This window comes from Crotalus tigris, unplaced genomic scaffold (genome assembly GCF_016545835.1).
Source record: "Crotalus tigris isolate CLP2741 ecotype Arizona unplaced genomic scaffold, ASM1654583v1 scf7180000018974.730210, whole genome shotgun sequence".
In the NCBI taxonomy this organism is placed as follows: Eukaryota; Metazoa; Chordata; class Lepidosauria; order Squamata; family Viperidae; genus Crotalus; species Crotalus tigris.
The window spans coordinates 659,926-685,751 of NW_024097305.1; the positions used below are offsets into that span (position 1 = coordinate 659,926).

Below are 25,826 nucleotides of genomic sequence, written 5' to 3' on the forward strand. Positions count from 1 at the left end.
TAGTATCTCCACCAAAATCAGAATTCTCCTCTAAAACTTTGGAAGTGCAACATGACTTGATTTTTTTTCTACAAAAATACATTCCAGCAGTAAGCGCAAGCTTTCATTACTATTTCAAAAGAAATAAAATATACTGTACTTTCCTTTAATAAAATACCAGTTTGATTATATAAGAGGAAGGATGGGTATTTTTTAAATATATCGATTTGTCTATCTATAAAAAAAAATCAATTGCCTAATGACATGTATGGGATAAGGTATTTACTCCACTTCACTCCCGGAGCACATCAGAAATCTAAATACGATAGGCACCCACAACTTCTAGAGCAGAAGTTATTCAAGCGAAAGAAGACATCTAACCTCGTTTTATTTTCCTACAGTGCCAGGACACAAAAAAATTGGTCTTAAACTTATGCAAAAGCATATTCTTGTTCAATGATAAGAAAGCTTTCCTTATGTCAAGAGCAATGATCAGTCTGGAACCAATGATCAAACGCACCAGTGAACTCTATGCTGGATATCCAGATTGCTTTCTTGCAATGGACAGTTGTGGATTAACTCATTGGCTACAGAGCCTCTTTCCAATACCATAAATTCTCTGTCCTGCCATTGCTTCTGACCACTGGAAATCTGTAAGGCCTAGGATCAATGGGGTCCTGAGTTCAAATAAATAAGGATGGGGCAGTGCATCCTGGAATCAGTCCACAGGGCTGCATTTGAAGACACAAGATTTAATGCTACTCCAGTTGGATTCCTATTTGAAGTTAAACCAGGTGAATATTATTTCCTGGGCTACTTTGTGTACATTCTCCTCTCCCCAGTTACCATTCCGCTTACCTCAATTGCTTTGTAATCCTCACTGTCCCAATCAGACAATCCTTAACCACTCCCTTCCCCTCCCAGACTAGGAACTTTAGAACAGGGGTCCCCAATGTTGGCAACTTTTAAGATTTGTGGATTTCAACTCCCAGAATTCCCCAGCCAGCATAGGGAGTTGAAGTCCACAAATCTTAATGCTGCCAAGATTGGGGACTCCTGCTTTAGAAGCTGGAGTCAACCCAAGGGAAAGATTGCTGTCAGGGTTAGCCTAAGTTACAGGTAGTCCTCTACTTACGACCATTTGTAAGTAAACTGTTTTTAAATTTACAATTGCATTGAAAAAAGTGACTTATGACCAGTTCTTCGCACTTACAACCACTGCAGTATTCCAAGCGGTCACCTAATCACAATCTGGTTGCCTGGCAACTGCACTTATGACCCCTGCAGCATCCCAGGGTCATTTGCAACCTTCCTAGCTGGCTTCTGACAAGCAAAATCAATGGGGGAAGCCAGCGGGCACGCTCGCAAGTGGCCATGTGATATCTCGCTTAACAACCACGACGACTCATTTAATAACCACGGCAAAAAAGATCGTAAAATGCCTGTTTAAGGGATGCCTCACTTAAACGACTACATCGCTTCACCATGAATGTTCCGGTTCTAATTGTGGTCGTAAGCTGAGGACTACCTGCACAGTACAGTCCTTGACATACGACCACAACTGAGCCCAAAATCTATGTTGCTAAATGAGACAGTTATTACGTGAAATTTGCTCCATTTTACAACAGCCTTTCTTCCACGGTTGTTAAATGAATCACTGCAGTTGTTGCGTAATACAGTTGCTAATCTGGCTTCCCCGTCGATTCTGCTCGTCAGAAGGTCGCAAAAGGTGATCACGTGACCCCGGGACTCTGCAGCCATCATAAATATGAGTCAGTTGCCAAGCATCTGGATTTTGATCACGTGACCATGGGGATGCTGCACAGTGTGAAAAACGTTCGGAAGTCACTTTTTTCAGGGTTGTTTTAACTTCAGTCACCAAATGAACTGTTGTAAGTCGAGAACCACCTATATTGCCAAGGGGAAGACTCATTAATATGGCAACATCTGTTCCCTCCTGCTTTTTGCTTCCCAGTTCCTTCTATTGCTATCCCTTGAAACATCTAAATGGCACTTCTGCCCAGATCTCATTATCCTATTCCACCTTATTTGCCAGGCTAAGAATGGTGACAGCATGGCTTGTTCTCAAAATGCAAGTGCAAAGACAGCCATGTCTGCATAAATGGATTTACGTTTTTCAGAAGCAGAGCACTGAAGGAAATCAAAGATGCTTTTATATAAGAGCCAATTCTCTCCAAATCCAAAGCAAATAGCCTAATACTAGACCAGCAGCTTCACACCAGCTATGGCTTATGGGCACTAGAAGCCACCAGAAAATAAAGCTGGATTTCACAAAACACGTACTTTTCATTTAATACAGAGCAATTACTGAAATTCTTTCATAATGGCTGCATTCATTTTTCCACCATAAATCTACTTACTGGAGCTTTGTATCCTCAAATGCCTGCTTGGGCCTGCTTCCTGTCTAGCCTTGTTGAGAGACACCTGACAGCTTGCAAAGAACCATCATCACCAAAAGCATTAAAGCATCCATTTTTAAACAAGGAACTCACACACATACACACTTGCCTGGTGTACAGCTGTGCAGAGCAGTTGCCACAGCCCCATGAAAGTGAGAAAAAGTGCTTTTAGGTGTCCTGAGTCATACTAAAAATCCCATTCCTTTCAGGTTTAGTTCATCCATGTGCCAACCATTCAGACAATAAAACTTTACCACTGGTCTCCTGCATTCTATCTTTAAAGGAATAAATACATATTTTATAAAAACCATAAACACACATGCGCACACACACACACACACCCTGAAACAGATACACCCGTAGAAACAGGTCCTCATCTTTTTTACCTTAAGTAAAGTTGACCTGGGGGGGGGGATATATATTTACATACAGTATCAGGTCAAAAGGTTAGTTACCAACACCCAATTTCCCTGTGGGGAAAAAGAATCATCTCCCACTTTTGCTGCAGTTCTAGTGTCAAAGGGCCTACGTCAATATGAACATTTCCCCAAAAGATGGTTTGCAGACAATCAATTTAGGCCAGGGATGGGGAGACGGGATGGAAAGCCATGATTTCATATGTTTTGCTGTTAGCCTTGATGGCTAAAATGGTCCCTCCCTACTCAGAGGCAATTTAATTCTGATTATTGAACACAAGAGGGCCAAAAATCATAGAGAGCAGTTTCCACCACAGTCTCTTTCTAAATGCGAAGAGTCAATCGTTTCTCCTTTATCTGTAGGTTGGCCAGAAAGAGAGGCTTAAAGCTAAGTGAAACAAGGTACTTTCATTTCCTGAGGGCTACAATGAATGTGAAAATCAGCATTCTCACCATGATAGGGAAGGGTTGAGCTGAACAGTTCCAACAATAATAAAGCAGGGGTGTCCAATCTGGGCAATTTTAAGACCTGTGGACTTCAACTCCCATCGGTCTTAAACGTTGCCAAGGTTGCACACCCCTGGAATAAAGTCTCTTTGCAGCTGGAAAACTGAGGCAAAGTGATGTTGGGACTATCTCTTTGACCAAGGGCTAGGAAATCATCTGTTACCCCTGACTGGGGGCCACAACGGATGTTCCAAAGGAACATCAACCAAGTTTAATCAAGTCTGCTGGATTAGTTTCCACAAATCCTGCCATCCTCAGCTTGGGTGGGATGGGAATGTGCATAGAGGCTACAGCTTGGAAGCAAGCAGGGAGAGGGATTTGTACAATAATCAAAATGGCCACCAAGCACAAGAAGAAGCTTTTTTTTTTTTCTGAAATAAGGCATATTAAATCATAACTGGAAGTGATGGGGAAACCAAGTTTCTGAATCAAAAAAATGCCTCTGAAATAGTATCTGGTCTCCCCCTAGAGGCCAGGTCTGGGAGGACAAGAAACATGGTGGCATGCCCCCTTTAAGGGGCGGGGCTGTCAGAGGCGGGGCTGCCAGGGGCGGGGCTTCCGGCCAAGCTGCTGCCAGCTGAGTCAGTAGGGGAGGCTCTGTAGCAATCAGATCGTCGGACCATGCCAGGCTGGAAAGTTGGGTGGCGGCGGGCGTGCTTGGTCAGGTGGTCACTCCGCATAAACCGCTTCTCGCAGAGTGGGCAGGCAAACCGCTTCTCACCGGTGTGGGTGCGGAAATGGCGGGCTAACTCATCCGAGCGTGCAAACCTCTTCTGGCAGCCAGCCCAATTGCACGGGAATGGACGCTCACCTGCAAAGAGAAAAAAAGGCAGGGAGAGAGACAAAGAGAGATGGTTATTTTGGTTACTCTCAGGAGCTGGTGGTACTAGAGCCTCCATGTGCAGAAGCAATCTATCTCTGAAGACCAGATTTTAAATAGGCAAATAGGCTAGCTGGAAACAAGACACTAGAAGAGATCCCCTAAGGCAGGGGCAGGCAACCTTGGCTCTTTTATAATTGTGGACTTCAACTCCCAGAATTCCTTCATGCTGGCTCAGGAATTCTGGGAGTTGAAGTCCACGAGTCATAAAAGAGCCAAGGTTTCCTACCCCCTGCCCTAAGGTAATGTTTACAGTTAAACGGTAGCATTCATCCCAAAGGTAAATAAGTATAGTACAATCCAAACAGAAATCCTAAATGACAATGAAAAGCTTCAGCGAGCTAACAAGTTCACTGCGACATAAGCTCTGAATTATTTTTATCCTAGTAAAACCCAGAGGATTTTATGGGAAGAGAAGCAAACTAAACCATCCCAAGCAGGAATTACAAACTTGAAGGACAGAAATCAGTTTAAAACCAACAAAATTAGTACAGAGAGTCCTCAACTTACGACTGGTTACTTGGAGACCATCTGAAGTTCCAACAAACCTGCCTGGGGGGTATTTGCAATCCAGATTCAAAGTTCCAATGGATGCACCTCCACTCCCCAGCAGTCATGTGACCACACTTTGGGATCTTGGCAACAGGGCCTCTTTATTTGTATTCTGCCTTTATTGCTTTTACAGATAATTTAAGGCAGTGAACATATCCAACGTACAATCCTCCACCTATTTTCCCATCAACAGCAACCCTGTGAGGTGGGTTGGCCTGAGAGTGTGTGAGTGGCTGAATACGGCTGCTTGCGGCATCCTGTAGTGACATGATTGTGTTTCACGATGGTTTTGCCAAAAAACAACATTTATGTCCAGTTTTCAGCAAAACCATGCCCTAGCAAACCACTGGTTTGCTTAGCCGTGGATTCGCTCAACAAACACTGCAAAAAGCTCATAAAATCAGGCTGGTCACATGACAGACCTGTTTAACGGCTGTCTCGTGTTACTACTGAGACGGGCAGGCTTCATTATAGTCGTAACTTTAAGGATTATCTGTTTCAAGAAAGCTTAAAGGACTTCTACCCTGAAGTAGTTGGCTGTACATGAGGGATCTTGAGAAAGAAGATTAGCGGTGGGGATGAGGGGACAGTTCTATAACTGAGATGCTCTCACTCAGATCAGCCTTTCTCAACTTTGGCAACTTTTAAGATGACTGGACTTCAACTCTCAGAATTCCCCAGCCTGCAACATCAATTCTGGGAGCTGAAGTCCACTCACCGTACAGTTGCTGAGGTTGAGAAACACAAGTCAGCAGAGGAATAAGTTCACAGAAAGGTTTGGGATTTTGACAGAGATTCTACACATTTGTGAGATGCAAGTCTGACATCAGAAGAACAGCAAAACTGTGAGATTACAATTAAAAGCGTGATTTTTTTTCTTTCTTCAGGGCATAGAAGTATATTGAACTTGTCAGACAATACGGAACAAAAATCAAGAGAACTTTGCTGCAGCTTAAATGCTTTGAATTTTGTGAATTAGCTGCAATATTATTCCTTTTCACATACATGTGGTCCTCGACTTATAACCACAGTTTGGACCAGAATTTCCACTGGTAAGCAAGATGATTGTTAGGGTTGCACTCAATTTTACAACCTTTTTGGCCACCGCTGTTAAATGAATCACTGCAATTAAGCGAATTACCCAGTTGTTAAGAGGATCCAGCTTTCCCCCATTGATTTGTTTGTTGGAGGCCAGCTGGAAAGTTCGCAAATGGCCCCAGGATGTCGCAACCTTTGTATATACACGCCAGTTGCCAAGCTCCCAAATTATGATCCCGTGTCTATGAGGATTAGTTGTAACTCACTTTTTTCAGTGCTATTGTAATTTTGAACAGATGCTTAGAATGAATAGTTGTATAATTCTACTTCAGTGTACTACATGGTTGAAGCATAACAAGATTTTTCTCTGATTTATCATTCATTCTGAAGGCTGGCCCTCCTTCAGATTAGCTAAACCAAGAGGAAGCACCCCTATCAGTCAACATATACTGTACTGCTACAGCCCTAACCTTTCCTTGATATGGCCTATTTTTCTATTACATAATCATTTCCATTTCATTCCTTATTCTTAATGAGCAGGTTTCTCTGACTCACTGGGCCAACTGCAAGGAAACTGTGAGTTCTAATCCCACCTTAGGTATATTTCCTGACATAACAATTAACCAGTGGAACAACCTGCCTCCAGAAGCTGTGAATGCTCCAACACTGGAAATTTTTAAGAAGAGACTGGACAGCCATTTGTCTGAAATGGTATAGGGTTTCCTGCCTGAGCAGAGGGTTGGACTGGATGACTTCCAAGGTCCCTTCCAACACTACTATTACTACTACTATTATTGTTGTTGTTATTTGAAAGGTGGCTGGGTGACTTTGGGCCAGTCACTCTTTCTCAGCCCAAGCCACCTCACAGGATTGTAGTTGTAAGGAAAACAGGAGGAGGAAGCAGTATTAGATATATTCACCACCTTGAGTTACTTGTCAATTAATAAAGGAGGGATAAAAAACAAATAAATACATTTGTATGGCCATGCATCTTAAAGCCAAAGTCTGGGCGGCTCACAACCAAAGGATAACACAATATATACATGCAGTAAAAACAGAAAAATGTAAAGCTATTGATAATGTTTTATAAATAACTTTGGGCTCTTTAACTTGGAAAAAAGGAAAGTGAAGAGAGAAAATATGCAAGAAGATAAAATCAAGCTTACAACCACAACGGAGCCCAACTGTTTCTTCAAAACAGTTGCTAAGTGAATTTTGCCCCATTTTACATCCTTTCTTGCCACGGTTAAGTGAATTACTACAGTTGTTCAGTTAGTAACACAGTTGTTAAGTGAATCTGGCTTCCCCGTTGACTTTGCTTGTTAGAAGGTTGCAAAAGGTGATCACGTGACCCCAGGACAGTGCAACCATCATAAACATGAGTCGGTTGCCAAGCATCTGAATTTTGTTCAAGTGACCACGTATACCATGAGGATGCTGCAACGGTCACAAGTGTGAAAAATGGTCATAAGTCACTTTTTTAGTGCCTTTGAACTGTCACTAAATGAACTGTTGTAATTTGAGGACTAGTTGTAATGGGGAGAAACAGATTTATTTACATGCATAGATCCCTTTCTAGCATGCTTGCACTGGTCCTTCATTATTATCATTAGCACATCACTGTTCCAATAATACCCTGAACATCAGCATTAACTTATCTAAGTCTCTGTCTGCCCTCCTTCAGATCTCCGGAGGAATCCAGGATAAAAAAAGAAAAGAGTCCAGTTATCCAAGGCACAAACAGCTTTATTACTGTTCCTGTTATTAACATGATTAAAAGGGATGCTGGCAGTAATTAAGCCCAACCTTCCATTTTGCTCCTAATCTTAGTCCTTTAAAAAAAAGAGGTTCTTTGAGCCCTAAAGCACTTCAGAGGAGCTTATTCCCATATATTATTTGTATCGCACTTTTATTTGTGCAATTCAAGGCGTTGTAACTAATGGTCTCATCTTCTATTTCCCTCAACACTGTTTTTCAACCTTGGCAACTTAAGACTATGAACTTCAACTCCCAGAATTCCCCAACTAGCTAGGAAATTCTGGGAGTTGAAGCCCACACAACTTAAGATCGCTAAGGCTGAGAAACACCAATCCTATGAAGTGGGCTGGACCAAGAGAGAGGGACTGATCCAAAGTCATCCAATTGGTTTCTTTGTCTAAGGCAGAACTAGAATTCAGTCGCCTGGTTTCTAACCCTAGGAGTTTTAGCTGCAACATCAAACCGGCTCTTTGCAAGTCCTTCTCCATTTTTGCCTCATTTTAATCTGCTTCTGTTGCGGCAGACTGCACTGATATAGATAAGCGATTCTGCCACAGCCTTGTGTTGTCCACCCTAACAGTCACAATAGGGTTTACACGGGCTTATCTCATTCTACCCTGAATCATCTGCCGGGCTCAAGCTGTTTCCATGCTGGCTCAGGAATTCTGGGAGTTGAAGTCCACAGGTCATAAAGGGGCCATAATTCCCCACCCCTGCTCTAAACCAACTTTAGGCTCCATGGGTGGGAGACAAGATGCATACTTACAGGGAGTTTCCTTCCCAAGATAAATATTTGTTTTTGTTGCCACTGGATGCAAGGGAGAGGAACCAAAGAGGAAAATTATTTCTGATGCTAATCAACAGAATCAGAATGATTATTTATAATCAAAGGCCCAAGTAACTGAAGTGCTCCCAAAGTTGTGTCATAACCCCAAGCTATCAAACCAAGCTCTGCCACGTTGTCAGGCTGGTAGTGGGCCCCAAATTCTTATGTTGTCATAAGAATTCAGTAGCATATTCATACCGACCTCATTATTCCCAACATAATTATGTCTACTAAACACAAGAAGGCACTCTTGGAAGTCACAATATGGTTAAGAATGTAGCTCATGCTTGCAATGAATTAACAATACACGTTGCCATGCACACTGGAAACTGCACTGAACTAAGTGAGACTATTGCTATTATAATGGCAGAGATCTGAACTTTGAAAGAAGACACCAGCTTTGAGTGGTGTTTTTTTAATGGAATGATAAAACAAAAGTAAATGTAGGTCTCAATAATATCTATTATCAAGAATATGGAGCAACTATAAGCCAGACTTTGTCCAAAAATATCACTGTTGACATCTACAGAAGAGAAAAATAGCAGATAAAGAACTATGGTTAACATACAGGGATTTATTCATGCAAGATAAGGAAGAAATTAAAATGAAAACAAGGAAACTATCAGCAACAGATGGACACTCTTCAATGGTTTTCTTATAATCAGATGTAATAGTATGTGGCAAAGACTTGGGGAGAAAGGAAGAGAAGCTGCCTAGAGCAGGGATAGGCAACCTTGGCTCTTTTATGACTCGTGGACTTCAACTCCCAGAATTCCTGAGCCAGCATGGCTCAGCTTGGAAACCTCTCCCTTTCCCCTCAGCATGGCTGGCTCAGGAATTCTGGGAGTTGAAGTCCACAAGTCATAGAAGAGCCAAAGTTGCCTACCCCTGGCCTAGGGAATGGTGAGATAAGAGATGGAATAACCCACAGCTGCATAATGGGTAGAAAAAGAACTAAGGAGAGACCCTCCCCAATTTTGCAGACTGTAAAGGAGATGGGGAAAATACAGGTAGTCCTTGACTTACAGCAGTTCATTTAGTGACCGAAGTTACATCAGGATTGAAAAAAGTGATGCATGACCATTGCAGCATCCCCATGGTCAAGTGATCAAAATTCAGATGCTTGGAAACTGACTCATATTTATGACAGTTGCAGTGTCCTGGGGTTAAATGATCACCTTCTGTGACCTTCTGGCAAGCAAAGTCAGTGTGGAAGCCAGAGTCCCTTAACTGTGTTTCACTTAACAACTGTGGCAAGAAAAGTCAAAGTGGGGCAAAACTCATTTAACAAACGTTTCACTTAACAACAAAAACGTGGGCTCAACTGTGGTCGTAAGTCAAGGACTACTTGTATGTACCTTCAGACTTAAAAGATTTTGTTAATGTAGGCTTACAATAAAATAGAATTAGCTTGTGGTCTTGTTTCCTGTCTGGTCTACCTGGTAAGGCCAACATCCAATGAAGGAGAGGTTTATTACTGTAGTTATCTTATGGTAGGATGGGCAGCAAACAAATTTAATAAAATAAATAAAAATAAATATTATGGATAAAAGGAAAATCGGAAGCGAGAACGAAGAACTGAATCAGAAATAGAATTATGTGGGAATGATGATTATATAATAGCTAATGTACAATCTGTTATTAAGATTTGAACAGATGAAAGCCTGCATAATGAAATGGGCTACAAATTTTGATTTGATATAAACATGGATCTATGGTAAAAAAATGTGGGGAATGGGGAATACGTTTATGTTGTGCTATAAATTTAAAAGAGAACTTTTATAGGTACCAATGCTATGTAATACCTGCTCAATTGTGTAAAGTGTATAAAAAGGATATCCAACCAACGTTAGAAGTGTGAAAAGGAAGAGGGGGGTTTTCATCATGCATGGCGGGTTTGTGAAAAAGCAACAAAATTTTGGGTACAAACCTGTACAATGCCAAAAAAAAAATTACACACTGATATCACAATGCAATTATTATTCTTACTCAGTTTTATGGACAAGGAAATAGAAAAAAATATACAAAATTAATATTGTATATGATGATGGTATACAAAAAGTTGGAAAATTAATAAAATGCTTCCAGTGGAAGATTAGATTTATAAAATTAACTGAAGGTGGAGAAATGGCAAGCTGACCAGTTTGGTCAGAGAAAAAAAATGATAAGGACTTTTGAAAGATTAGAATTCATATGGACTTTCTATGGAAAGAAGAAAAATACGAATGGTTGATTTTGGGACCTAGAGATTAAAAATGAGACAAAAGAGGTTGGGGAAAAGTTTAAAATGATAACTACTTTTTAGAAAGGGCAGAGAACACATAATTGAATGTTTTTTTTATCTTTCTTGTTTCTCTATTTTTTATCTTTCTTCTTGTTTCTTTTCTATATTTTACTGAAAAAATTGTGTGTGTGTGTGTGTGCATTCTGCAATCTACTTGACTTCAACCCAGTAGATTCTCCAAGTTGTTTAGAGACTCTCTCACACTTCACCTGCTGACAACCTGTTAATAACACAATAGCATGCTGTCCAGGGGATTCTGGGAGTTGAAGTCCATACATCTTAAAGTCACTGAGGTTGAGAAAGACTATGTAAACCAGTGGTTCTCAACCTGTGGGTCAGGACCCCATTTGGGGTCGAACGACCATTTCACGGGGGTCACCAGACAATGCAGTCCGCCATTTTTTTCCCCTTTTCCTTAGCTGTGCTACTCCCTTTTATTCTATTGGCTTTTGAAAGCCTATAGAATAGACTCTCTTGAACAGAGTCTAATTCTATTGGCTTTCAAAAGCCAATAGAAATTGTCCAGGCTGTCTCTGCCCTGCTGAGCCCACCAAAAGTCCCATTCTGCAAACGGTACTGCACAAGTTGAGTAGTCCTCGACTTACGACCGGTTGAATAGTCCTCGACTTACGACCGGTTGGGGGGTCACAGCATTAAAAAGGTTGAGAACCACTGATGTAAACCATTGAAAAATGAAGACTCCTGACTCCTATCCAAGGAGAAGACAGGGAGCCCTCCCTGGAAGGTTTAGCAGATTGTGTAACTGGTTATTATTCCTTCCAGATTCGTTAAGTAGTGGTAGTCAATAGAAAATCCCAAACCTAAGAAAAATAGGGGGTAGCTTGAAACACTGTGCTTGTTAAAGGTTTAATGTTAGCTTTTAATGAAAGATTTGATGGGCACCAAAAGCAGCGACATAAAGAGAACATAAAGAGACACAGTTCCCTTTAATTATGCTTGTGGGAGGTTTTGCAGGGGGTCCCTATGGGAGAAGGTTGGCCTCAGGCAGCAGATGGTGGATCTTATGTGACTAGACAGGACTTTTTTTTTTTAATTTGAGCATCAAAAAAAAAAAAAGAATGACAGAGAAATGGAGGAGGATGACCAGGATAAGAGGAAAAAGAAGCCTCTGCTTAAAACAAAGTCTGCTAATGTGGAACTGCAATGCAAGTAAAATTTTCTCAGGGAACAAAATGGGTTCTTAAACAAGGAGATCTCTGCATAGAATTCCTTTCATTACATACCATAGTTTCATTTTCAAAAAGCTGTTCCTGGCTTCCATTTCCATATATATTTTTATTTATGTAATAAATTTATGTACCACCCATCCATCAAAGTGATTCTTCCTTGCTTTGGGGTTTTTTTTTTCAATTTTTCTTAAACTTTCATTGTTTGTATTTGATGGTCCTTGTGCTTCAAGGAAAAAAACATGGAAAGAAAGTTCACCCAAGTTGGGCCTACGCTATGAAGGGAGTTCTTCAGCCTATCATTTATTTATTTTGGATTTTTTTATCCAGCTTTTGTTTTTATAACTCAAGGCAGCAAATGTACACAATCTTCCTTCTCCTATTTTCCTCACAAGAGTCCTGTGAGGTGACAAGGGGCAAGAGAGAGTGATTGGTCCAGTCACCAGCTGGCTTTCATGCCTAAGGCGGAACTAGAACTCACAGTCTCCTGGTGATTGGTTCAAAGTCACCCAACTGGCTTTCATGCCTAAAACTGGATTAAAACTCGCCATCTTCTGGTTTCCATCCTGGTGCCTTAGCCACTACACCAAACTGGCTTTATACCAATGGTATCTTCTGGCTTATCCCGTGAACATTGCTGCAACATCAGAAGTTGCCTACAATACAATCCAAGTTGGGTTTGACTTGCCAAAGGGTATAAATGTTCAACTCCAGTTGGCACCATTAATCTAGTCCAGTGGTTCTCAACCTGTGGGTCGGGACCCCATTTGGGGTCAAACGACCATTTCACGGGGGTCGCCAAACAAGGCTGTCCGCCATTTTTATCCCCCTTTTCTTTGGCCACGCCCCTGGCACCCGGTGATGTATAAGTGGTTGGGGGTCACCACAACATGGGGAACTGTATTATGGGGTCGCGGCATTAGAAAGGTTGAGAACCACTGATCTAGTCATTCAGTTTATCGTGCCTTGATATAAATAAGTGGCAATTGGAGAAAATGATTGGATAGGGAACACACAGGTTTCTCCTTAAAAAAAGCAAGTGCACATTGCATAAAACTACAAGCTCTCAGATATGGAGAAGGTTTATTGATCCATCCAGTAAACATTTGTCACTTTTTAGGCATAGCAGTTTAATGTACAAGTAAGCCCTCAACTTACAAGTATTCCTTTAGCAAGCATTTGAAATTATAATTGCACTGAAAAGAGTGACTCGTCCTCACATTTACAACCACTGGGGTATTCCCATGGTCATTTGATCAAAATTCAGGTGCTTGGTAACCAGCATGTATTCACAATGGTTGCAGACTCCCAGTGTCAAGTTATCACTATTTGCAACCATCCCAGCCAGTTTCTGATAAGCAAAGTCAACAAGTGAAGCTGGATTTGCTTAACAACTAGGTGATTCACTTAACAATCGAAGCAATTCACTTAACAACTGTGGCAAATAAGATCATAAAACAGGTGTTAATCACTTAACCACACCTTGTTTAGCAATGGAAATTCTGGATCCAATTACGGTCATAGGTTAAGGGCTACCTATACCTAAATAGATTTATGGAGAAATCCTTTAAAGATTAAAGATGTCAGTGTGACGTTAAAGGATAGAACAAAACTCTGGAAGTTGACTATGAGAAATCAGCCTCACACTCTCCACATGGATGGAGGCTAAAATAATAATCTAGAGAGGTTGGCGAATTTCCAGTATTATTCCAGATATTAAAGACTGACATTTGGAAATATGTAATTTATCCATTCTGGAGAAGGCAACATTTTCCACCAATCAGAAGGTTAAGCAAATTCTTTTGTGGTATAGATTTTAGGGTAATTTTAGAGTAATATTTTGTATCTGATTACTATAATATTATGTAGTATTTTAGTAAACCAATGACTGTAAACTTTAATATATAAGACACACCTTTTTTGTTTGTTCCTCTCTCGCTTTTTTTTCTGGTTTGCTCAACTAAAGTAAAGAATTGCTTAACTAAACTTACTTATTGTAGTGTATCTTGGTATTTTGCCTATATTTTGTCCTCTTCTAAAATAATGAATAAAAAAACCCCTCCCAAATCATCATCAATCAGATAGAGATTTCCTGGCACAAGGAAGAAAGTTGGGAAAACAAAAACATGTTTTAAAACGTAACACAATACGTGGAAAAAGTTGAAAAGTAGGATTGCAAGTTTTTAGGACGATTAAGAAAAAGACTAGCACCATGAAGAAAAGTTAACCTTCATTTATTGTAAAACCCACTGAAAGAAAAATGCTTTTTGAAGTTTTCTTTTGAAGAAGAAAGGATTTTGCTGGATAGAGCATGGAAATTCTGCCCCTTTTTAACTTTGACAGATGCAAACAAATGTTGTGGAAATCAGTAGCAGAGGATGAAGGCAGAACAAATCAAAGCAAGCCCCACATTTGAGCCAATAGGTTTTTTTTTAATATTTGTTAGTTTACTTCCATCCCACCCTTATTATTTTTTACAAGTAACTCAAAGCCCTGAACATATCCAACACACCTTCCTCGTGTTATTTTCCCCACAATAGCAATCTTGTACGTGGGTTGGGTTGAGAGTCAGTGAGCCTGGTGCAATGGTTCTCAACCTGTGGGTCGGGACCCCATTTGGGATCGAACGACCATTTCACGGGGGTCGCCAAACAGCACAGTCCGCCATTTTTTTCCCCTTTTCCTTAGCTGTGCTACTCCCTTTTATTCTATTGGCTTTTGAAAGCCAATAGAATAGACTTTCTTGAATAGAGTCTAATTTTATTGGCTTTCAAAAGCCAATAGGAATTGTCCAGGCTGTCTCTGCCCTGCTGAGCCTGCCAAAAGTCCCATTCTGCAAATGGTGCTGCACCAGTTGAGTAGTCCTCGACTTACGACCGGTTGAGGGTCACGGCATTAAAAAGGTTGAGAACCACTGACCTGGTGCCTTAACCATTAGACCAAACTGGTATTCTTCTTCCAAGCTTCCATTTCTTACACACACAAATCCACTTTTTCATTAAACTTTCTGCAACTCAGCAGCTTAACGTGAGGGAGAGAGGTCCCTTGCCTGGTGTTGATTGCTGTTATTAAATCACAGGGAGTACATTTCATTCCTGCTCCTTGCCTTCTGCCCAAATTACATCTGCAAATATCTCATTTTTAATCTCCAACTGAGGACAATTTCACTAGGGGACAAGATTAGTTTTCAATTTGAAGAACAGGACATAGTTACAAAAACCCAAGCACCAAATGACTTCACAGCTTTCCATTATGTCACACGAAAGTCAGTTTGGCATAAGGATTGTGAGTTTTAGTCTTGTTTTAGGCATGAAAGCCGGCTGGGTGACTTTAGGCCCAGGAAACTGTTGAGTTTATTTTGTTTTGTTTTATTTTTTATATCCCACCTTTATTATTTTTACAAATAAATGAAGGCAGCAAACATATCCAACACACCTTCCTCCTCCTATCTTCCCCACAATAACAGCCTGTGAAGAGGGTTGGGCAGACTGGCCAAAAGTCACCCAGCTGGCCTTTGTGCCTAAGAAGACTGTGGGTGTTTCACTTTCTAGCTTGGTGCCTTAACCATTACACCAAACTGGCTCTCTAGTTCTAGTCTCACCTTACCCATGAAAGCTGGCTGGGTGACTTTGGGTCAGTCACTCTCTCTCTCAGCCCAATCCATTTTACAGGCTTATTGTGGAGAAAATAAGAGGAGGAAGGAGTATTACGGTAGCTATGTTCGCTGTCTTGAGTTACTTCTAAAATAATAAAGGCAGGATAACAATAATTAAATGAATGCAGGCATGGAATAATACATTTTTGCTGGATTTACTGCCCACTGCTAGCCTCGGGGCATTTGGCTTTCCCCACTTAACCCTCTTCCCTTTATATCCAGTGCCTTACTGTCCAGGGTCTTTACGATCCTGCAATACTGTCCTTTGGCTTGCTTCTAAAAGACTAAAATGTCCAAATCTTTGCATATGGAACAGGTCTGCACAAGTGGCCGACTGTTGCAAGACCCTGTATACTTAACAGCTTGTAAATGCATTCATGTGCCAGCTTCAGCAAGATCGGAGAAACCACCAACTTTAAACATGATAGCATCTGGGCAAAGAAAGCCTCTCCCACACTGGTTTTTTTTTTTTTTTAATCAGGCTTTTATGCCTTTGCCTACACAATCCTGCCAGCTGCTTAACCCAGCTATCCGCCCACCAGAGGATTAAGGGCACCAAACATAGCTGATGCAAAACAAGCAGCCGAGGTTTCTCCTGGCACATTCAAAGGATCCTGGCTATCAAAATTCATCCTTTTTTTCAGCCCCATCTCCTTTTACATGCACAGATGGATAAACATTGAGCACATTAGAAATATAGGAAGATCGCAGCGAGGCATCTTGGGAGTTGTAGTTTCAGAGTGGCAAACACAGCCAGGTTGGGAAGAACTGTCCTAGAGTGTCCTCCTTTGAACCCACCCCATTAGTGAATGGTCTCAGCAGCCAACTTGTCTTCTGTACAAGCCCTTGTTCTGTACAAACCAAACAGTAAATAGCCTCTCATAAACTCACCCAAGCCACACCACATTTAACACATCTGCACTGACTTTGTACCCAGTTTTGGAAGGTGTGGTCCCTGAGAAGTGAACCCCACCGAGTCAGCATCCTCCACAAGATGGCAACAGTCATTTGCTGGCCCTCCCAACACCCCTGCAAAAGTAGGGCAACTTGAGCAAGGACTTCTGAAGGTCATCAGTGGATTTCCTCATTGAGGGGTAGTTTGAACCAACTCCTCCTCTTCCCAGCCCCACACCCACACTTCAGATTATACTGGTCCTTTCCAAGGAACCTCATTCAGGGCCCTGCTGACTATTTCTCTTGGGAGCAGGGCTTTTTTTCTCATAGAAGGCCCAGAACGGAGTTCTGGCACCTTTTTTGGATGGAACCTTGTAGGGTAGGCAAGGTGGGTTGTATGATGTGTGTGAGTTCCGGCACCTTTTTTTTTTTAGGAAAAAAAAAAAAAAACACTGCTTGGGAGTGAGTTCCAAGCACATGGCAAAGAGGTGACTCCAAATAATGATCTTAGCTGCTGGACCCCTGGCTCTTCTTGGCAAAATTCAACTCTTTTTTATGATTTTTATCTCCTCTCCTTTCTGCAGAGCCAAGCTTTGCGCTCCCAACGACAAGGCAGAGAGGTGGTCGTTTGGCGGACACACCCACGCGGCTTCTATGCTCGCGCGTTGCTCCACCCACCCCGGGTACCTCCCTTTGTGTCCCTCTTCAATTGGGGGGTGGGGGAGCCGGGCAGGCAGAAGAGGCTCTGGATCCATGGGGAAAAATCCAGGGCTGGATCTCCCTCCCCGCCCTGGGATTAAGTTCCAACGGGGAGGCCCCCATCCCATCAGGCCACCCCGGATGGCCCCACCTCTCTCCGATCGTCCGGCGTAGGCAGCAATCACCAGGCTCTGCCAACAAGAGTGGGCGAGATTTGAAGCTCGCAGCCATCTCCAAAGGAACCCTTCGGAAGGGGCGGGGGCTCTAAGCGAGCCAGAAAGACACCCCCCCCTTCCTTGCGGGGGGCCCCGCCTGCCAGAAAGGCAGAGTCTACATTTGGAAGCGCCGTAGTGAGAGCAACACCTCCCTGGCGCGCCTAGAGTTCCTTCTATTACGGTAGCCTGCTTTGGAACATAGAGGCTCTACTGCGCCATCGGCAGGACAGGGCCATTACCTGCAAGTACCCTAAGGCTAAAGACCCGCACCGATCAGGACGGGTCGCCAAAGTCTCCCCCGCCTCCCTCCTCCAATGCACTTTCGCTTTCGAGCTGCCCGGCCAAGCACGTGGGGCCAAGGATCCCCAGGGCGGGGGTGGCGGCGGCATCTTGCTTTCCCTGGAGGGATCAAGAGAGGGTGGGAGGTGAAATCCTGCAGATCATGAGCCTGAGAAGCAAGGGAGGTTAGGAAAGCGACCAACCCTGCGAAATGCCTCCCTCCCGGACCGAGAGGAAATCCGTGCGCCAAAGCCGAGAGAGGCGCGGTCTCCACGTGGGTGGAGACCTGGGGGGGGGCGGGAGGAAGCGGGAACAGGGGTGGCCGAGGGGGCCCAAAAGATGCGGACTGAGAGGCGGTGGAGGCGGTTCTGCAGGGCCTCGGGGTACCCTGTTGGGGGTCTCAGCCGGGAGCAACAGGGAGAGGGAGGCGGGATCCAATCCCGGGCTTGACTCGGCTCTTACCGGTGTGCGTCCTGAGATGCGCCTTCAGATGCGACGATTTGCCGTAGACCTTAATGCAGCCTTGGAAAGGGCACTGGTGCCTTTTGGCCGGGGAGATGGCGGAGAGGCTGGCGGGGCTGTCAGCGCCGGCTCTTCGGGGAAGCTCCCCCGCCTGCGGCAGGACCGGGACGCCGCTTCGCGGCTCGCCCCCTCCGGGCGAAGAGGAGCAGCTCCCGCTGCAGTCCGAAAGCGCAGAGTCGGGGCGCCCCGGATGGCGGGCGCTGGGGAGGGAAGGGGGACGCCCGCCTCGCTCTTCTTTCGCGCTGATGAGGCTGGAGGCCGGGTGGATCAAGGCCCCACTGGAGATGGACATCAGGCACTCGGCGGCCAGATAATCCAAGCCAGACATGACGCCGCTCCAGAAGCGGGGAGCCGTCGGAGGCGCCTCTTGGAACGGCTCGCCCGGCCTCCCAAGCGAAGATCGGACGCCCGGCCTCCCGATACAGCGGCTGGCTACACCAACGCGACTGCCTCGCCCTGGCGCAACGTGGAGACGGAAGGAAGGGTGGGGGAAGAGCCGCCTGCCTCGTCTCCGCCCAGCCAGGGAGCGTCAGGTTGGAGGGCAGCCGAGGCTGTGACCCTCCTCCCCGCCGAGTCTCCACCTTCCCAGGCGGGGGGGAGGGAGCGGAGCGGGTGGCTACGGGGGAGGAGGACGTCGGTTTAGCGCTGCCAGCCTGGGCTGCCAAAAAAAAAAAAAAAAATCCGGGCGAGCGCTGGACGGCGCTGTGGATGCGCCTGGGTTGATTGGCGGAAAGGAAAGTCCGCACCGGGATCAAGGCTGTTATTTTTCCCAATTAACTAAAATAAGTCCGCTTTAGGGCTGCAGGTGGTCTTAAGAATGGTGGCGTTACGAAATGTATTAAGGCAGTGTTTCTCAACCTTGACAATTCTAAGGCATGTGGACTTCAACTGCCAGAATTCCGCAGCCAGCATTGCTGGCTGTGGAATTCTGGGAGTTGAAGTCCACATGCCTTAAAATTGTCAAGGTTGAGAAACACTGTATTAAGGGCTGCAGCCTGAGAGTGCAATTGTAAACTCATTAGTGAATAAGCAGTTGGATGCAAAGGGACATATGTGGTACAACTTATTTATTAAATTTACTTGCTGCCTATCTCGTCGTGGGGCTATCATAAAGTGAGTTGGAAGGCACTTTGGAGATCATCTACAGTAGTCTATCTCTCAGAGAAATTAATTATATTAATACAGAAATGAATTACTGTACAACAGTGTTTTGCACATTGGCAACTTTAAGATGGGTGGACTTCAACTCCCAGAATTCACCAGCCAGCATTCTGGCTGGGGAATTCTGGGAGTTGAAGTCCACCCATCTTAAAGTTGCCAGAGTTGAAAACTATTGCATTACCTACACGATTATCTCTATTTGATAGGAACTGGAAATATAATTGCAATTCTAAACATGCTGTTGCAGTTGGGGGTTCATTTGCGATATAGCTGTTTATATTGAAGTGAGGTGCTTAGAGAAGAGGGTAAGGCTGAACTTTCTGAGGAAATGAGGTGTGTACTGTGTAAGTAAAGAAATAAGAGCACAATCCCAGTAACACCCATTCATTTGTGGACTCTGAGAATCCTCCCCAGTGATTTCTCCTGGTTATTTATTTACTTAATATATATATATATATGGCCACCCAACTCAAATCAAACTGATCTTGAGCAGCTTACACATTTAACAAACCCTAAGGAAGAGGATATAAAACCGCAATACAGAAACCTCCAAACCAGTGGTTCTCAACCTTTTTAATGCCGCGACCCCCAACCGGTCGTAAGTCAAGGACTACTCAACCAGTCATAAGTCTAGGTCTACTCAACTGGTGCAGCACCGTTTGCAGAATGGGACTTTTGGCGGGCTTAGCAGGGCAGAGACAGCCTGGACAATTCCTATTGGCTTTTGAAAGCCAATAGAATTAGACTCTATTCAAGAGAGTCTATTCTATTGGCTTTCAAAAGCCAATAGAATAAAAGGGAGTAGCACAGCTAAGGAAAAGGGGGGGGGGGAAATGGCGGACTGTGTTGTTTGGCGACCCCCGTGAAATGGTCGTTCGACCCCAAATGGGGTCCCGACCCCCAGGTTGAGAACCACTGCTCCAAACAATAGTGAAAGAATTGAAACTAAAGTGGCAATTGCTGTGCAGAAAATAGGAGAATGGAGTACAAGTAGTCCTCAAGTTACAACCACAACTGAGCCCAAAATTTCTAATTGCTAAGTAAGATATTTTTTAAGTGAATTTGGTTCCATTTTACAACATTTTTCCACAGTTGTTAAGTTAATCCCTGCAGTTGTTGTTAGTAACATGCTTGTTAAGGGAATCTGCTTCCCCATTGACTTTGCTTGTCAGAAGGTCATAAAACATGATCTTGGGACACTGCAACCTGTCATAAATACATGCCAATTGCCAAATCTCCGAATTTTGGTGACGTGATCGTAGGGAATGCTGCAACAGTCATAAGTGTGGAAAATGGTCATGTCACTTTTTTCAGTGCGGTAGTAACTTTGAACAGTTACTAAATGAATAGTTGTAAGTCGAGGACAACCTGTATTAGGTATGTTTCCCTTATTATTTATAAAAAATAAAGGCTGGATAAAAATTAAATGGATAAATAACTCGCAAATAGCAACAACTGCATCAGCTGGGTGAGGTGCTAACTTTTCCTCCAAAGGCCTGGAAAAAGAGCCAGATCTTGATTGCCTTTCTAAAGACAATCAGGGTCAAGGTCAGCCAAGATCATTCTGTATAATAGGGGCCACCACTAAGAAGACATGCCTCCTGGGTCCTACAAAATGCCAATGAAGGGAGCCTCAGAGCATGTGGAGCAGGCAACATCCTGGCAAAAAAGCACACTCTTAACTGGTTCTGTGCCCTGTAGGGCCTTAAAGGTGATAATCTTAAATTATACTTGGAGGGTAAAACTGGGAGCCAGTGGAGCTCACAGAGTATGGTCCTATGTTGTATAACAAGAAATCCCCATCATCCATGTCGCTGCATTGGGGTTCAGTTGTGGCTTCATGGTAGTCCTCAAGGACAGCCCCGTGTAGAGCACATTGCAGTAATCTGATTGGGAAGTGACTAAAATGATGTGGTGGAATGTAGTCTGGATTCCCAGAGGGGAGGGGCTGCTTTTCAGAGGGCAAAGAGGCAGTAGAGCTTGGAAAGTTTGATTGACAGAAAGAGGGTTAAACAGCTTCTCACTAGCTTTTCTCAGAGTAGAACATAGAATAATAATAATAATTAATAATAATAATAGTAAGAGTTGGAAGGGACCTTGGAGATCTTCTAGTCCAACCCCCTGCTTGAGCAATAGACCCTATACCATTTCAGACAAATGGTTATCCAGCGTAAAGGCCTCCAGTGATGGACCACCCACAGCTTCTGAAGGCAAATGATTCTATTGATTGATTGCTCTCACCATTAAAAAAATTATCCTTAGTTCTAGCTTGGTTCTGTCCTTGGTTAGTTTCCAACCATTGTTTTTTGTCTTGGCTTCTGGTGCTTTGGGAAATAGATTTAGTATAACTATAGTTATGCAAATGCTTGCTTTCATCTGTCAAGATTCTGTCTATAGATGAAAAACAATAAAGGAAACTTCTGTTAAGTAGCATCCACAAGTTGTTCTTGGTTCTTGGGCCTTGACAGATGGTGTGTGGGACTTGTTTCCTGTTGCTGCAGTTCCTAGCATCCCATTGGCCTCCCACAAGCTGTTGGGTCCCATGTTTATCTGGTTTGCAGGTAAGAGAAAGATCAATACGTCCCCATTGCTACCTTATTGGTGAGTAGAATATTTTAAAGTCTTCAGCTGCCCCTTCTATGATTTGAGTACCTTGAAAGAAAAAAAGAAATCTGTCCCTTCCAGGTATCCGGGGGCCTTGAAACCTTGTCCCTAGAGCAGGGTTAGGCAACCTTGGCTCTTTTATGACTCATGGACTTCAACTCCCATAATTCCTGAGCCAGCATGGCTCAGCTTGGAAACTTCTCCCTTTCCCCTCAGCATGGCCAGCTCAGGAATTCTGGGAGTTGAAGTCCACGAGTCATAAAAGAGCCAAGGTTGCCTACCCCTGCCCTAGAGGGTCATCTGCCTCTTCAGAAAGACCCTCCTATTGAGGGGCTATACAAAATCCACGTTGTTGTCAATATTGGATATGCTAGGCTCTAAAATCATATTTGCAAAGAGGATAAAATGACAGAGTCATACGTGGGGTCTAGCACTATTGAGTTTCTTGAGGTGCTTGTGCTGTTGGAGCTGAAATGGGCAGTGATCCTATCAGAGATAAAGGAGCCTGTACAAGATTCCATCTAGACTCATGGATGCTTTACCATAAGGGTGTCCAACCTTGGCAACATTAAGACCTGTGGACTTCAACTCCCAAAATTCCTCAGCCAGTCATACTGGCTGGAGAATTCTGGGAGTTGAAGTCCACAAGTCTTAAATTTATTTATTTATTTATGAGACTTATATACCGCTTTACGTGCAAGCACTCTCTAAGCGGTGTACACCAGTAAGCAATGTATATATATATTTACATTGCCCCAACAATCTGGGTCCTCATTTTACCTACCTCGGAAGGATGGAAGGCTGAGTCAACCTTGAGCCGGTGAGATTTGAACCGCTGACCTGCTGAACACAGTCAGCTAAAGTGGCCTGCAGTACTGCACTCTAACTGCTGCGCCACCTCCGCTTCTTGGACAAGGTTAGACACCCTTGCTTTGCTATCAGCCCATTCTGTCCATTCTATTCCTGTTGTTCTCTCAAAAGCGGAGATATCTACTCTATAGGCAATTAAATCTGTTGGCAAAACCAAATTCCTAGAAAATCAAAATAATCCAAGCAGAAGACTCAAAAAATAACAAACCCCACACAATTTGACTTGTTAATCACTCCTTGCTAGCAAAACCCAGGCAGAAAACAGCTGGTTGCAGTGCTTTCTTAGTTGGAAATTGCTGATTGCCAGCAGAAAGCTGGCCTGGTTTTTTGTTGTTGTTGTTGCTTTTTTTTTGCTGGCAGGCAAGAAACAAAGATGCTTTCACAGTGACCGAGAATGTTCAGTGACGTCACTGTGCTAGCCCCCACCTGCAGTGGCTTTATAAGGTTGGCAAATAAGAGAGGGGCTTGCAAAGTGGTATCAGAGTGGGACAGGACTAGCTACCTCCTGCCCAATTTGTCAATGACACCCCCAGAGGTAAGAGTGGGTTTGTACCACATGCTTATAGATATAAAGGTGAGTTTCATGTTCACATAGCATGTGATGTTTAAACCCCATTGGATGATGGGCTGGGTCACACAACATGCTAAGATAATAGTTGGGTTTATGTGGGGTTTTGGGTGCTCTTTGAGCTTGATTATTTTCTTGCAGGCATTTTATTGTTATTATTTTATGTCTAGTTTAATGAAGAGAAGGACTAAGGGTGACATGATAGCAGTCTTCCAATATCTCAGGGGCTGCCACAAAGAAGAGGGAGTCAAGCTATTCTCCAAAGCATCTGAAGGCAGGACGAGAAGCAACGGATGGAAATTAATCAGAGAGAAGCAACCTAGAACTAAGGAGAAACTTCCTGACAGTGGAACAACCTGCCTCCAGAAGCTGTGAATGCTCCAACACTGGAGGTTTTTAAGAAGAGACTGGACAGCCATTAGTCCGAAATGGTATAGGGTTTCCTGCCTGAGCAGGGGGTTGGACTAGATGACCTCCAAGTTCCCTTGCAACTTTATTATTATTATTATTATCGATCATCGCACAGTCAGCCAGATGTTCAGACTGGATTTGGCATTTTGTCTACCTATCGAGTCCTTACCCAGGACCTGGGATAGGCAGATGTGGATGTTTGATGGTATTACAGATATCGTCGCAGGATGGAAGCAGTTCCTAGTAAGGCCGCCTTTTGCAATTGACTAATAGCGAATTTGTCAATGCCAATGGTGTTCAAGTGGTGCTCCAGTTGTTTTGGGATTGCACCCAAGGAGCCTATGACTATTGGTACTACCCTTGCTTGCTTTTGCCACAGTCTTTCTATTTCTATTTGTAGGTCTTTGTATTTTGTTATCTTCTCCAGTTCTTTCTCTTCTATTCTGCTATCTCCAGGCACTGCCACGTCCACTATCCAGACTTTTTTGTCTTTCTTATCGACAATTGTTAAGTCTGGGGTGTTATGTTGCAGGTGCTTGTCTGTTTGAATTCTGAAGTCCCAGAGCAGTTTAATTTTATCATTTTCTATGACTTTCTCTATTTTATGATCCCACCAGTTTTTGCTTACAGGCAAATGATATTTTTTGCAGATCTTCCAATGCACCATTGTTGCTACTTTGTCATGCCGCTGCTTGTAATCAGTCTGTGCAATCTTCTTGCAACAGCTTACCAAGTGGTCCACTGTTTCTTCAGCTTCTTTGCATAGGCGGCACTTACTGTCTGTTGCTGTCTTCTCAATTTTGATATTATTATTATTATTATTATTATTATTATTATTATTATTATACTAGGTAACATTGTCAGTGCTAGAAGAAAGTGGTGTTTTCTCTAACCCTACTCCTTTAGCACTGATGATGTTACCTAGTTGGGTTAATGAAATGTCAGCAAAAAAACAACCCAGCTCAGAGAGCACTAAGGACCCCATAATCCAACCCTGAGCTACAAATATTCTTCTCTATAAAACAATAAATTGCAAATTAACTAAAACTATTATAGGTGGATCTAGTATATTGGGTGAATCAGATTCATTGGCGTTTGGTTGTCAGACTGAGAAAGGAAAAACGAAATGGAATTTGGAAGATACTGATTATTGTAAACTGGGAAAGCTTTGGGTATGGCTACAAAATACTTCCAAAGTTATTACTAAATTGTCATTTTTAATGTAACAGAGGAAAATATGTGGTGAAGAAGCCTATTAGCTGCTTTGATTTTAATTAAATAAAATGAAATAAAACTGAATTTAGTTTTTGTCTTAGAATTGTCCACTAGTTTTGGAGTGTAATCCCTATCATGGCATTCAAAGACTAAACATGATTTCTCGCCTAGGAAAAGCAGATATAAGTAGTCCTTGAATTACGACCACAACTAGAATAAGAATTTCTAGTGCTAAGCATAATGATTGTTAAGTGAGTCATGCACAATTTTATGGCCTTTTTTGTCACAAACATTAAGTAACTCACTGCAGTTGTTAAGTAAATCACAAAATCATTAAATGAATCTGACTTTGCCTTATCTTTGCTTGTCCAAAATTGGCTGAGAATGTCACAAACGTTAAGTAAATCACTGCAGTTGTTAAGTAAATCATTTAGTAAATGACTTTACTTTAGTAACTATGAGAGGGATCTCGGAGTCCTAGTGGACAATCATTTAAATATGAGCCAGCAGTGTACTGCAGCTGCCAAAAAAGCCAACATAGTGCTAGGCTGCATTAACAGAGGGATAGAATCAAGATCACGTGAAGTATTAATACCACTTTACAATGCCTTGATAAGGCCACACTTGGAATATTGCATCCAGTTTTGGTCACCACAATGTAAAAAAGATGTTGAGACTCTAGAAAGAGTACAGAGAAGAGCAACAAAGATGATTAGGGGACTGGAGGCTAAAACATATAAAGAATGGTTGCTGGAATTGGGTATGTCTAGTTTAACGAAGAGAAAGACGAGGGGGGACATGATAGCAATGTTCCAATATCTCAGGGGCTGCCACAAAGAAGAGGGAGTCAAGCTATTATCCAAAGCGCCTGAAGGCAGGAAAAGAA

General features: G+C 43.0%; 1 protein-coding gene across 1 annotated transcript; it reads right to left on the reverse strand.

Moving 5' to 3' along the window:
* Positions 1-1,760: 1,760 nt before the first annotated feature.
* On the reverse strand, positions 1,761-18,701 carry KLF16 (Kruppel like factor 16). Its single transcript, XM_039358043.1, has 2 exons — positions 18,052-18,701; positions 1,761-4,133 (listed from the first exon to the last, which is right to left on the reverse strand). The coding sequence occupies exons 1-2, from the start codon at positions 18,437-18,439 to the stop codon at positions 3,835-3,837; spliced, it is 687 nt and encodes a 228-aa protein (XP_039213977.1). The 5' UTR covers positions 18,440-18,701; the 3' UTR covers positions 1,761-3,834.
* Positions 18,702-25,826: the final 7,125 nt, after the last annotated feature.

What these genes read in the sequence shown, in the direction of transcription:
- KLF16 (XM_039358043.1), bottom strand. Translation starts at nt 18,439, where the DNA reads ATGTCTGGCTTGGATTATCTGGCCGCCGAGTGCCTGATGTCCATCTCC. An exon ending in GCATCTCAGGACGCACACCG is followed by an intron (nt 4,134 to 18,051) that starts GTAAGAGCCGAG and finishes TTCTCTTTGCAG; the next exon opens with GTGAGCGTCCATTCCCGTGC.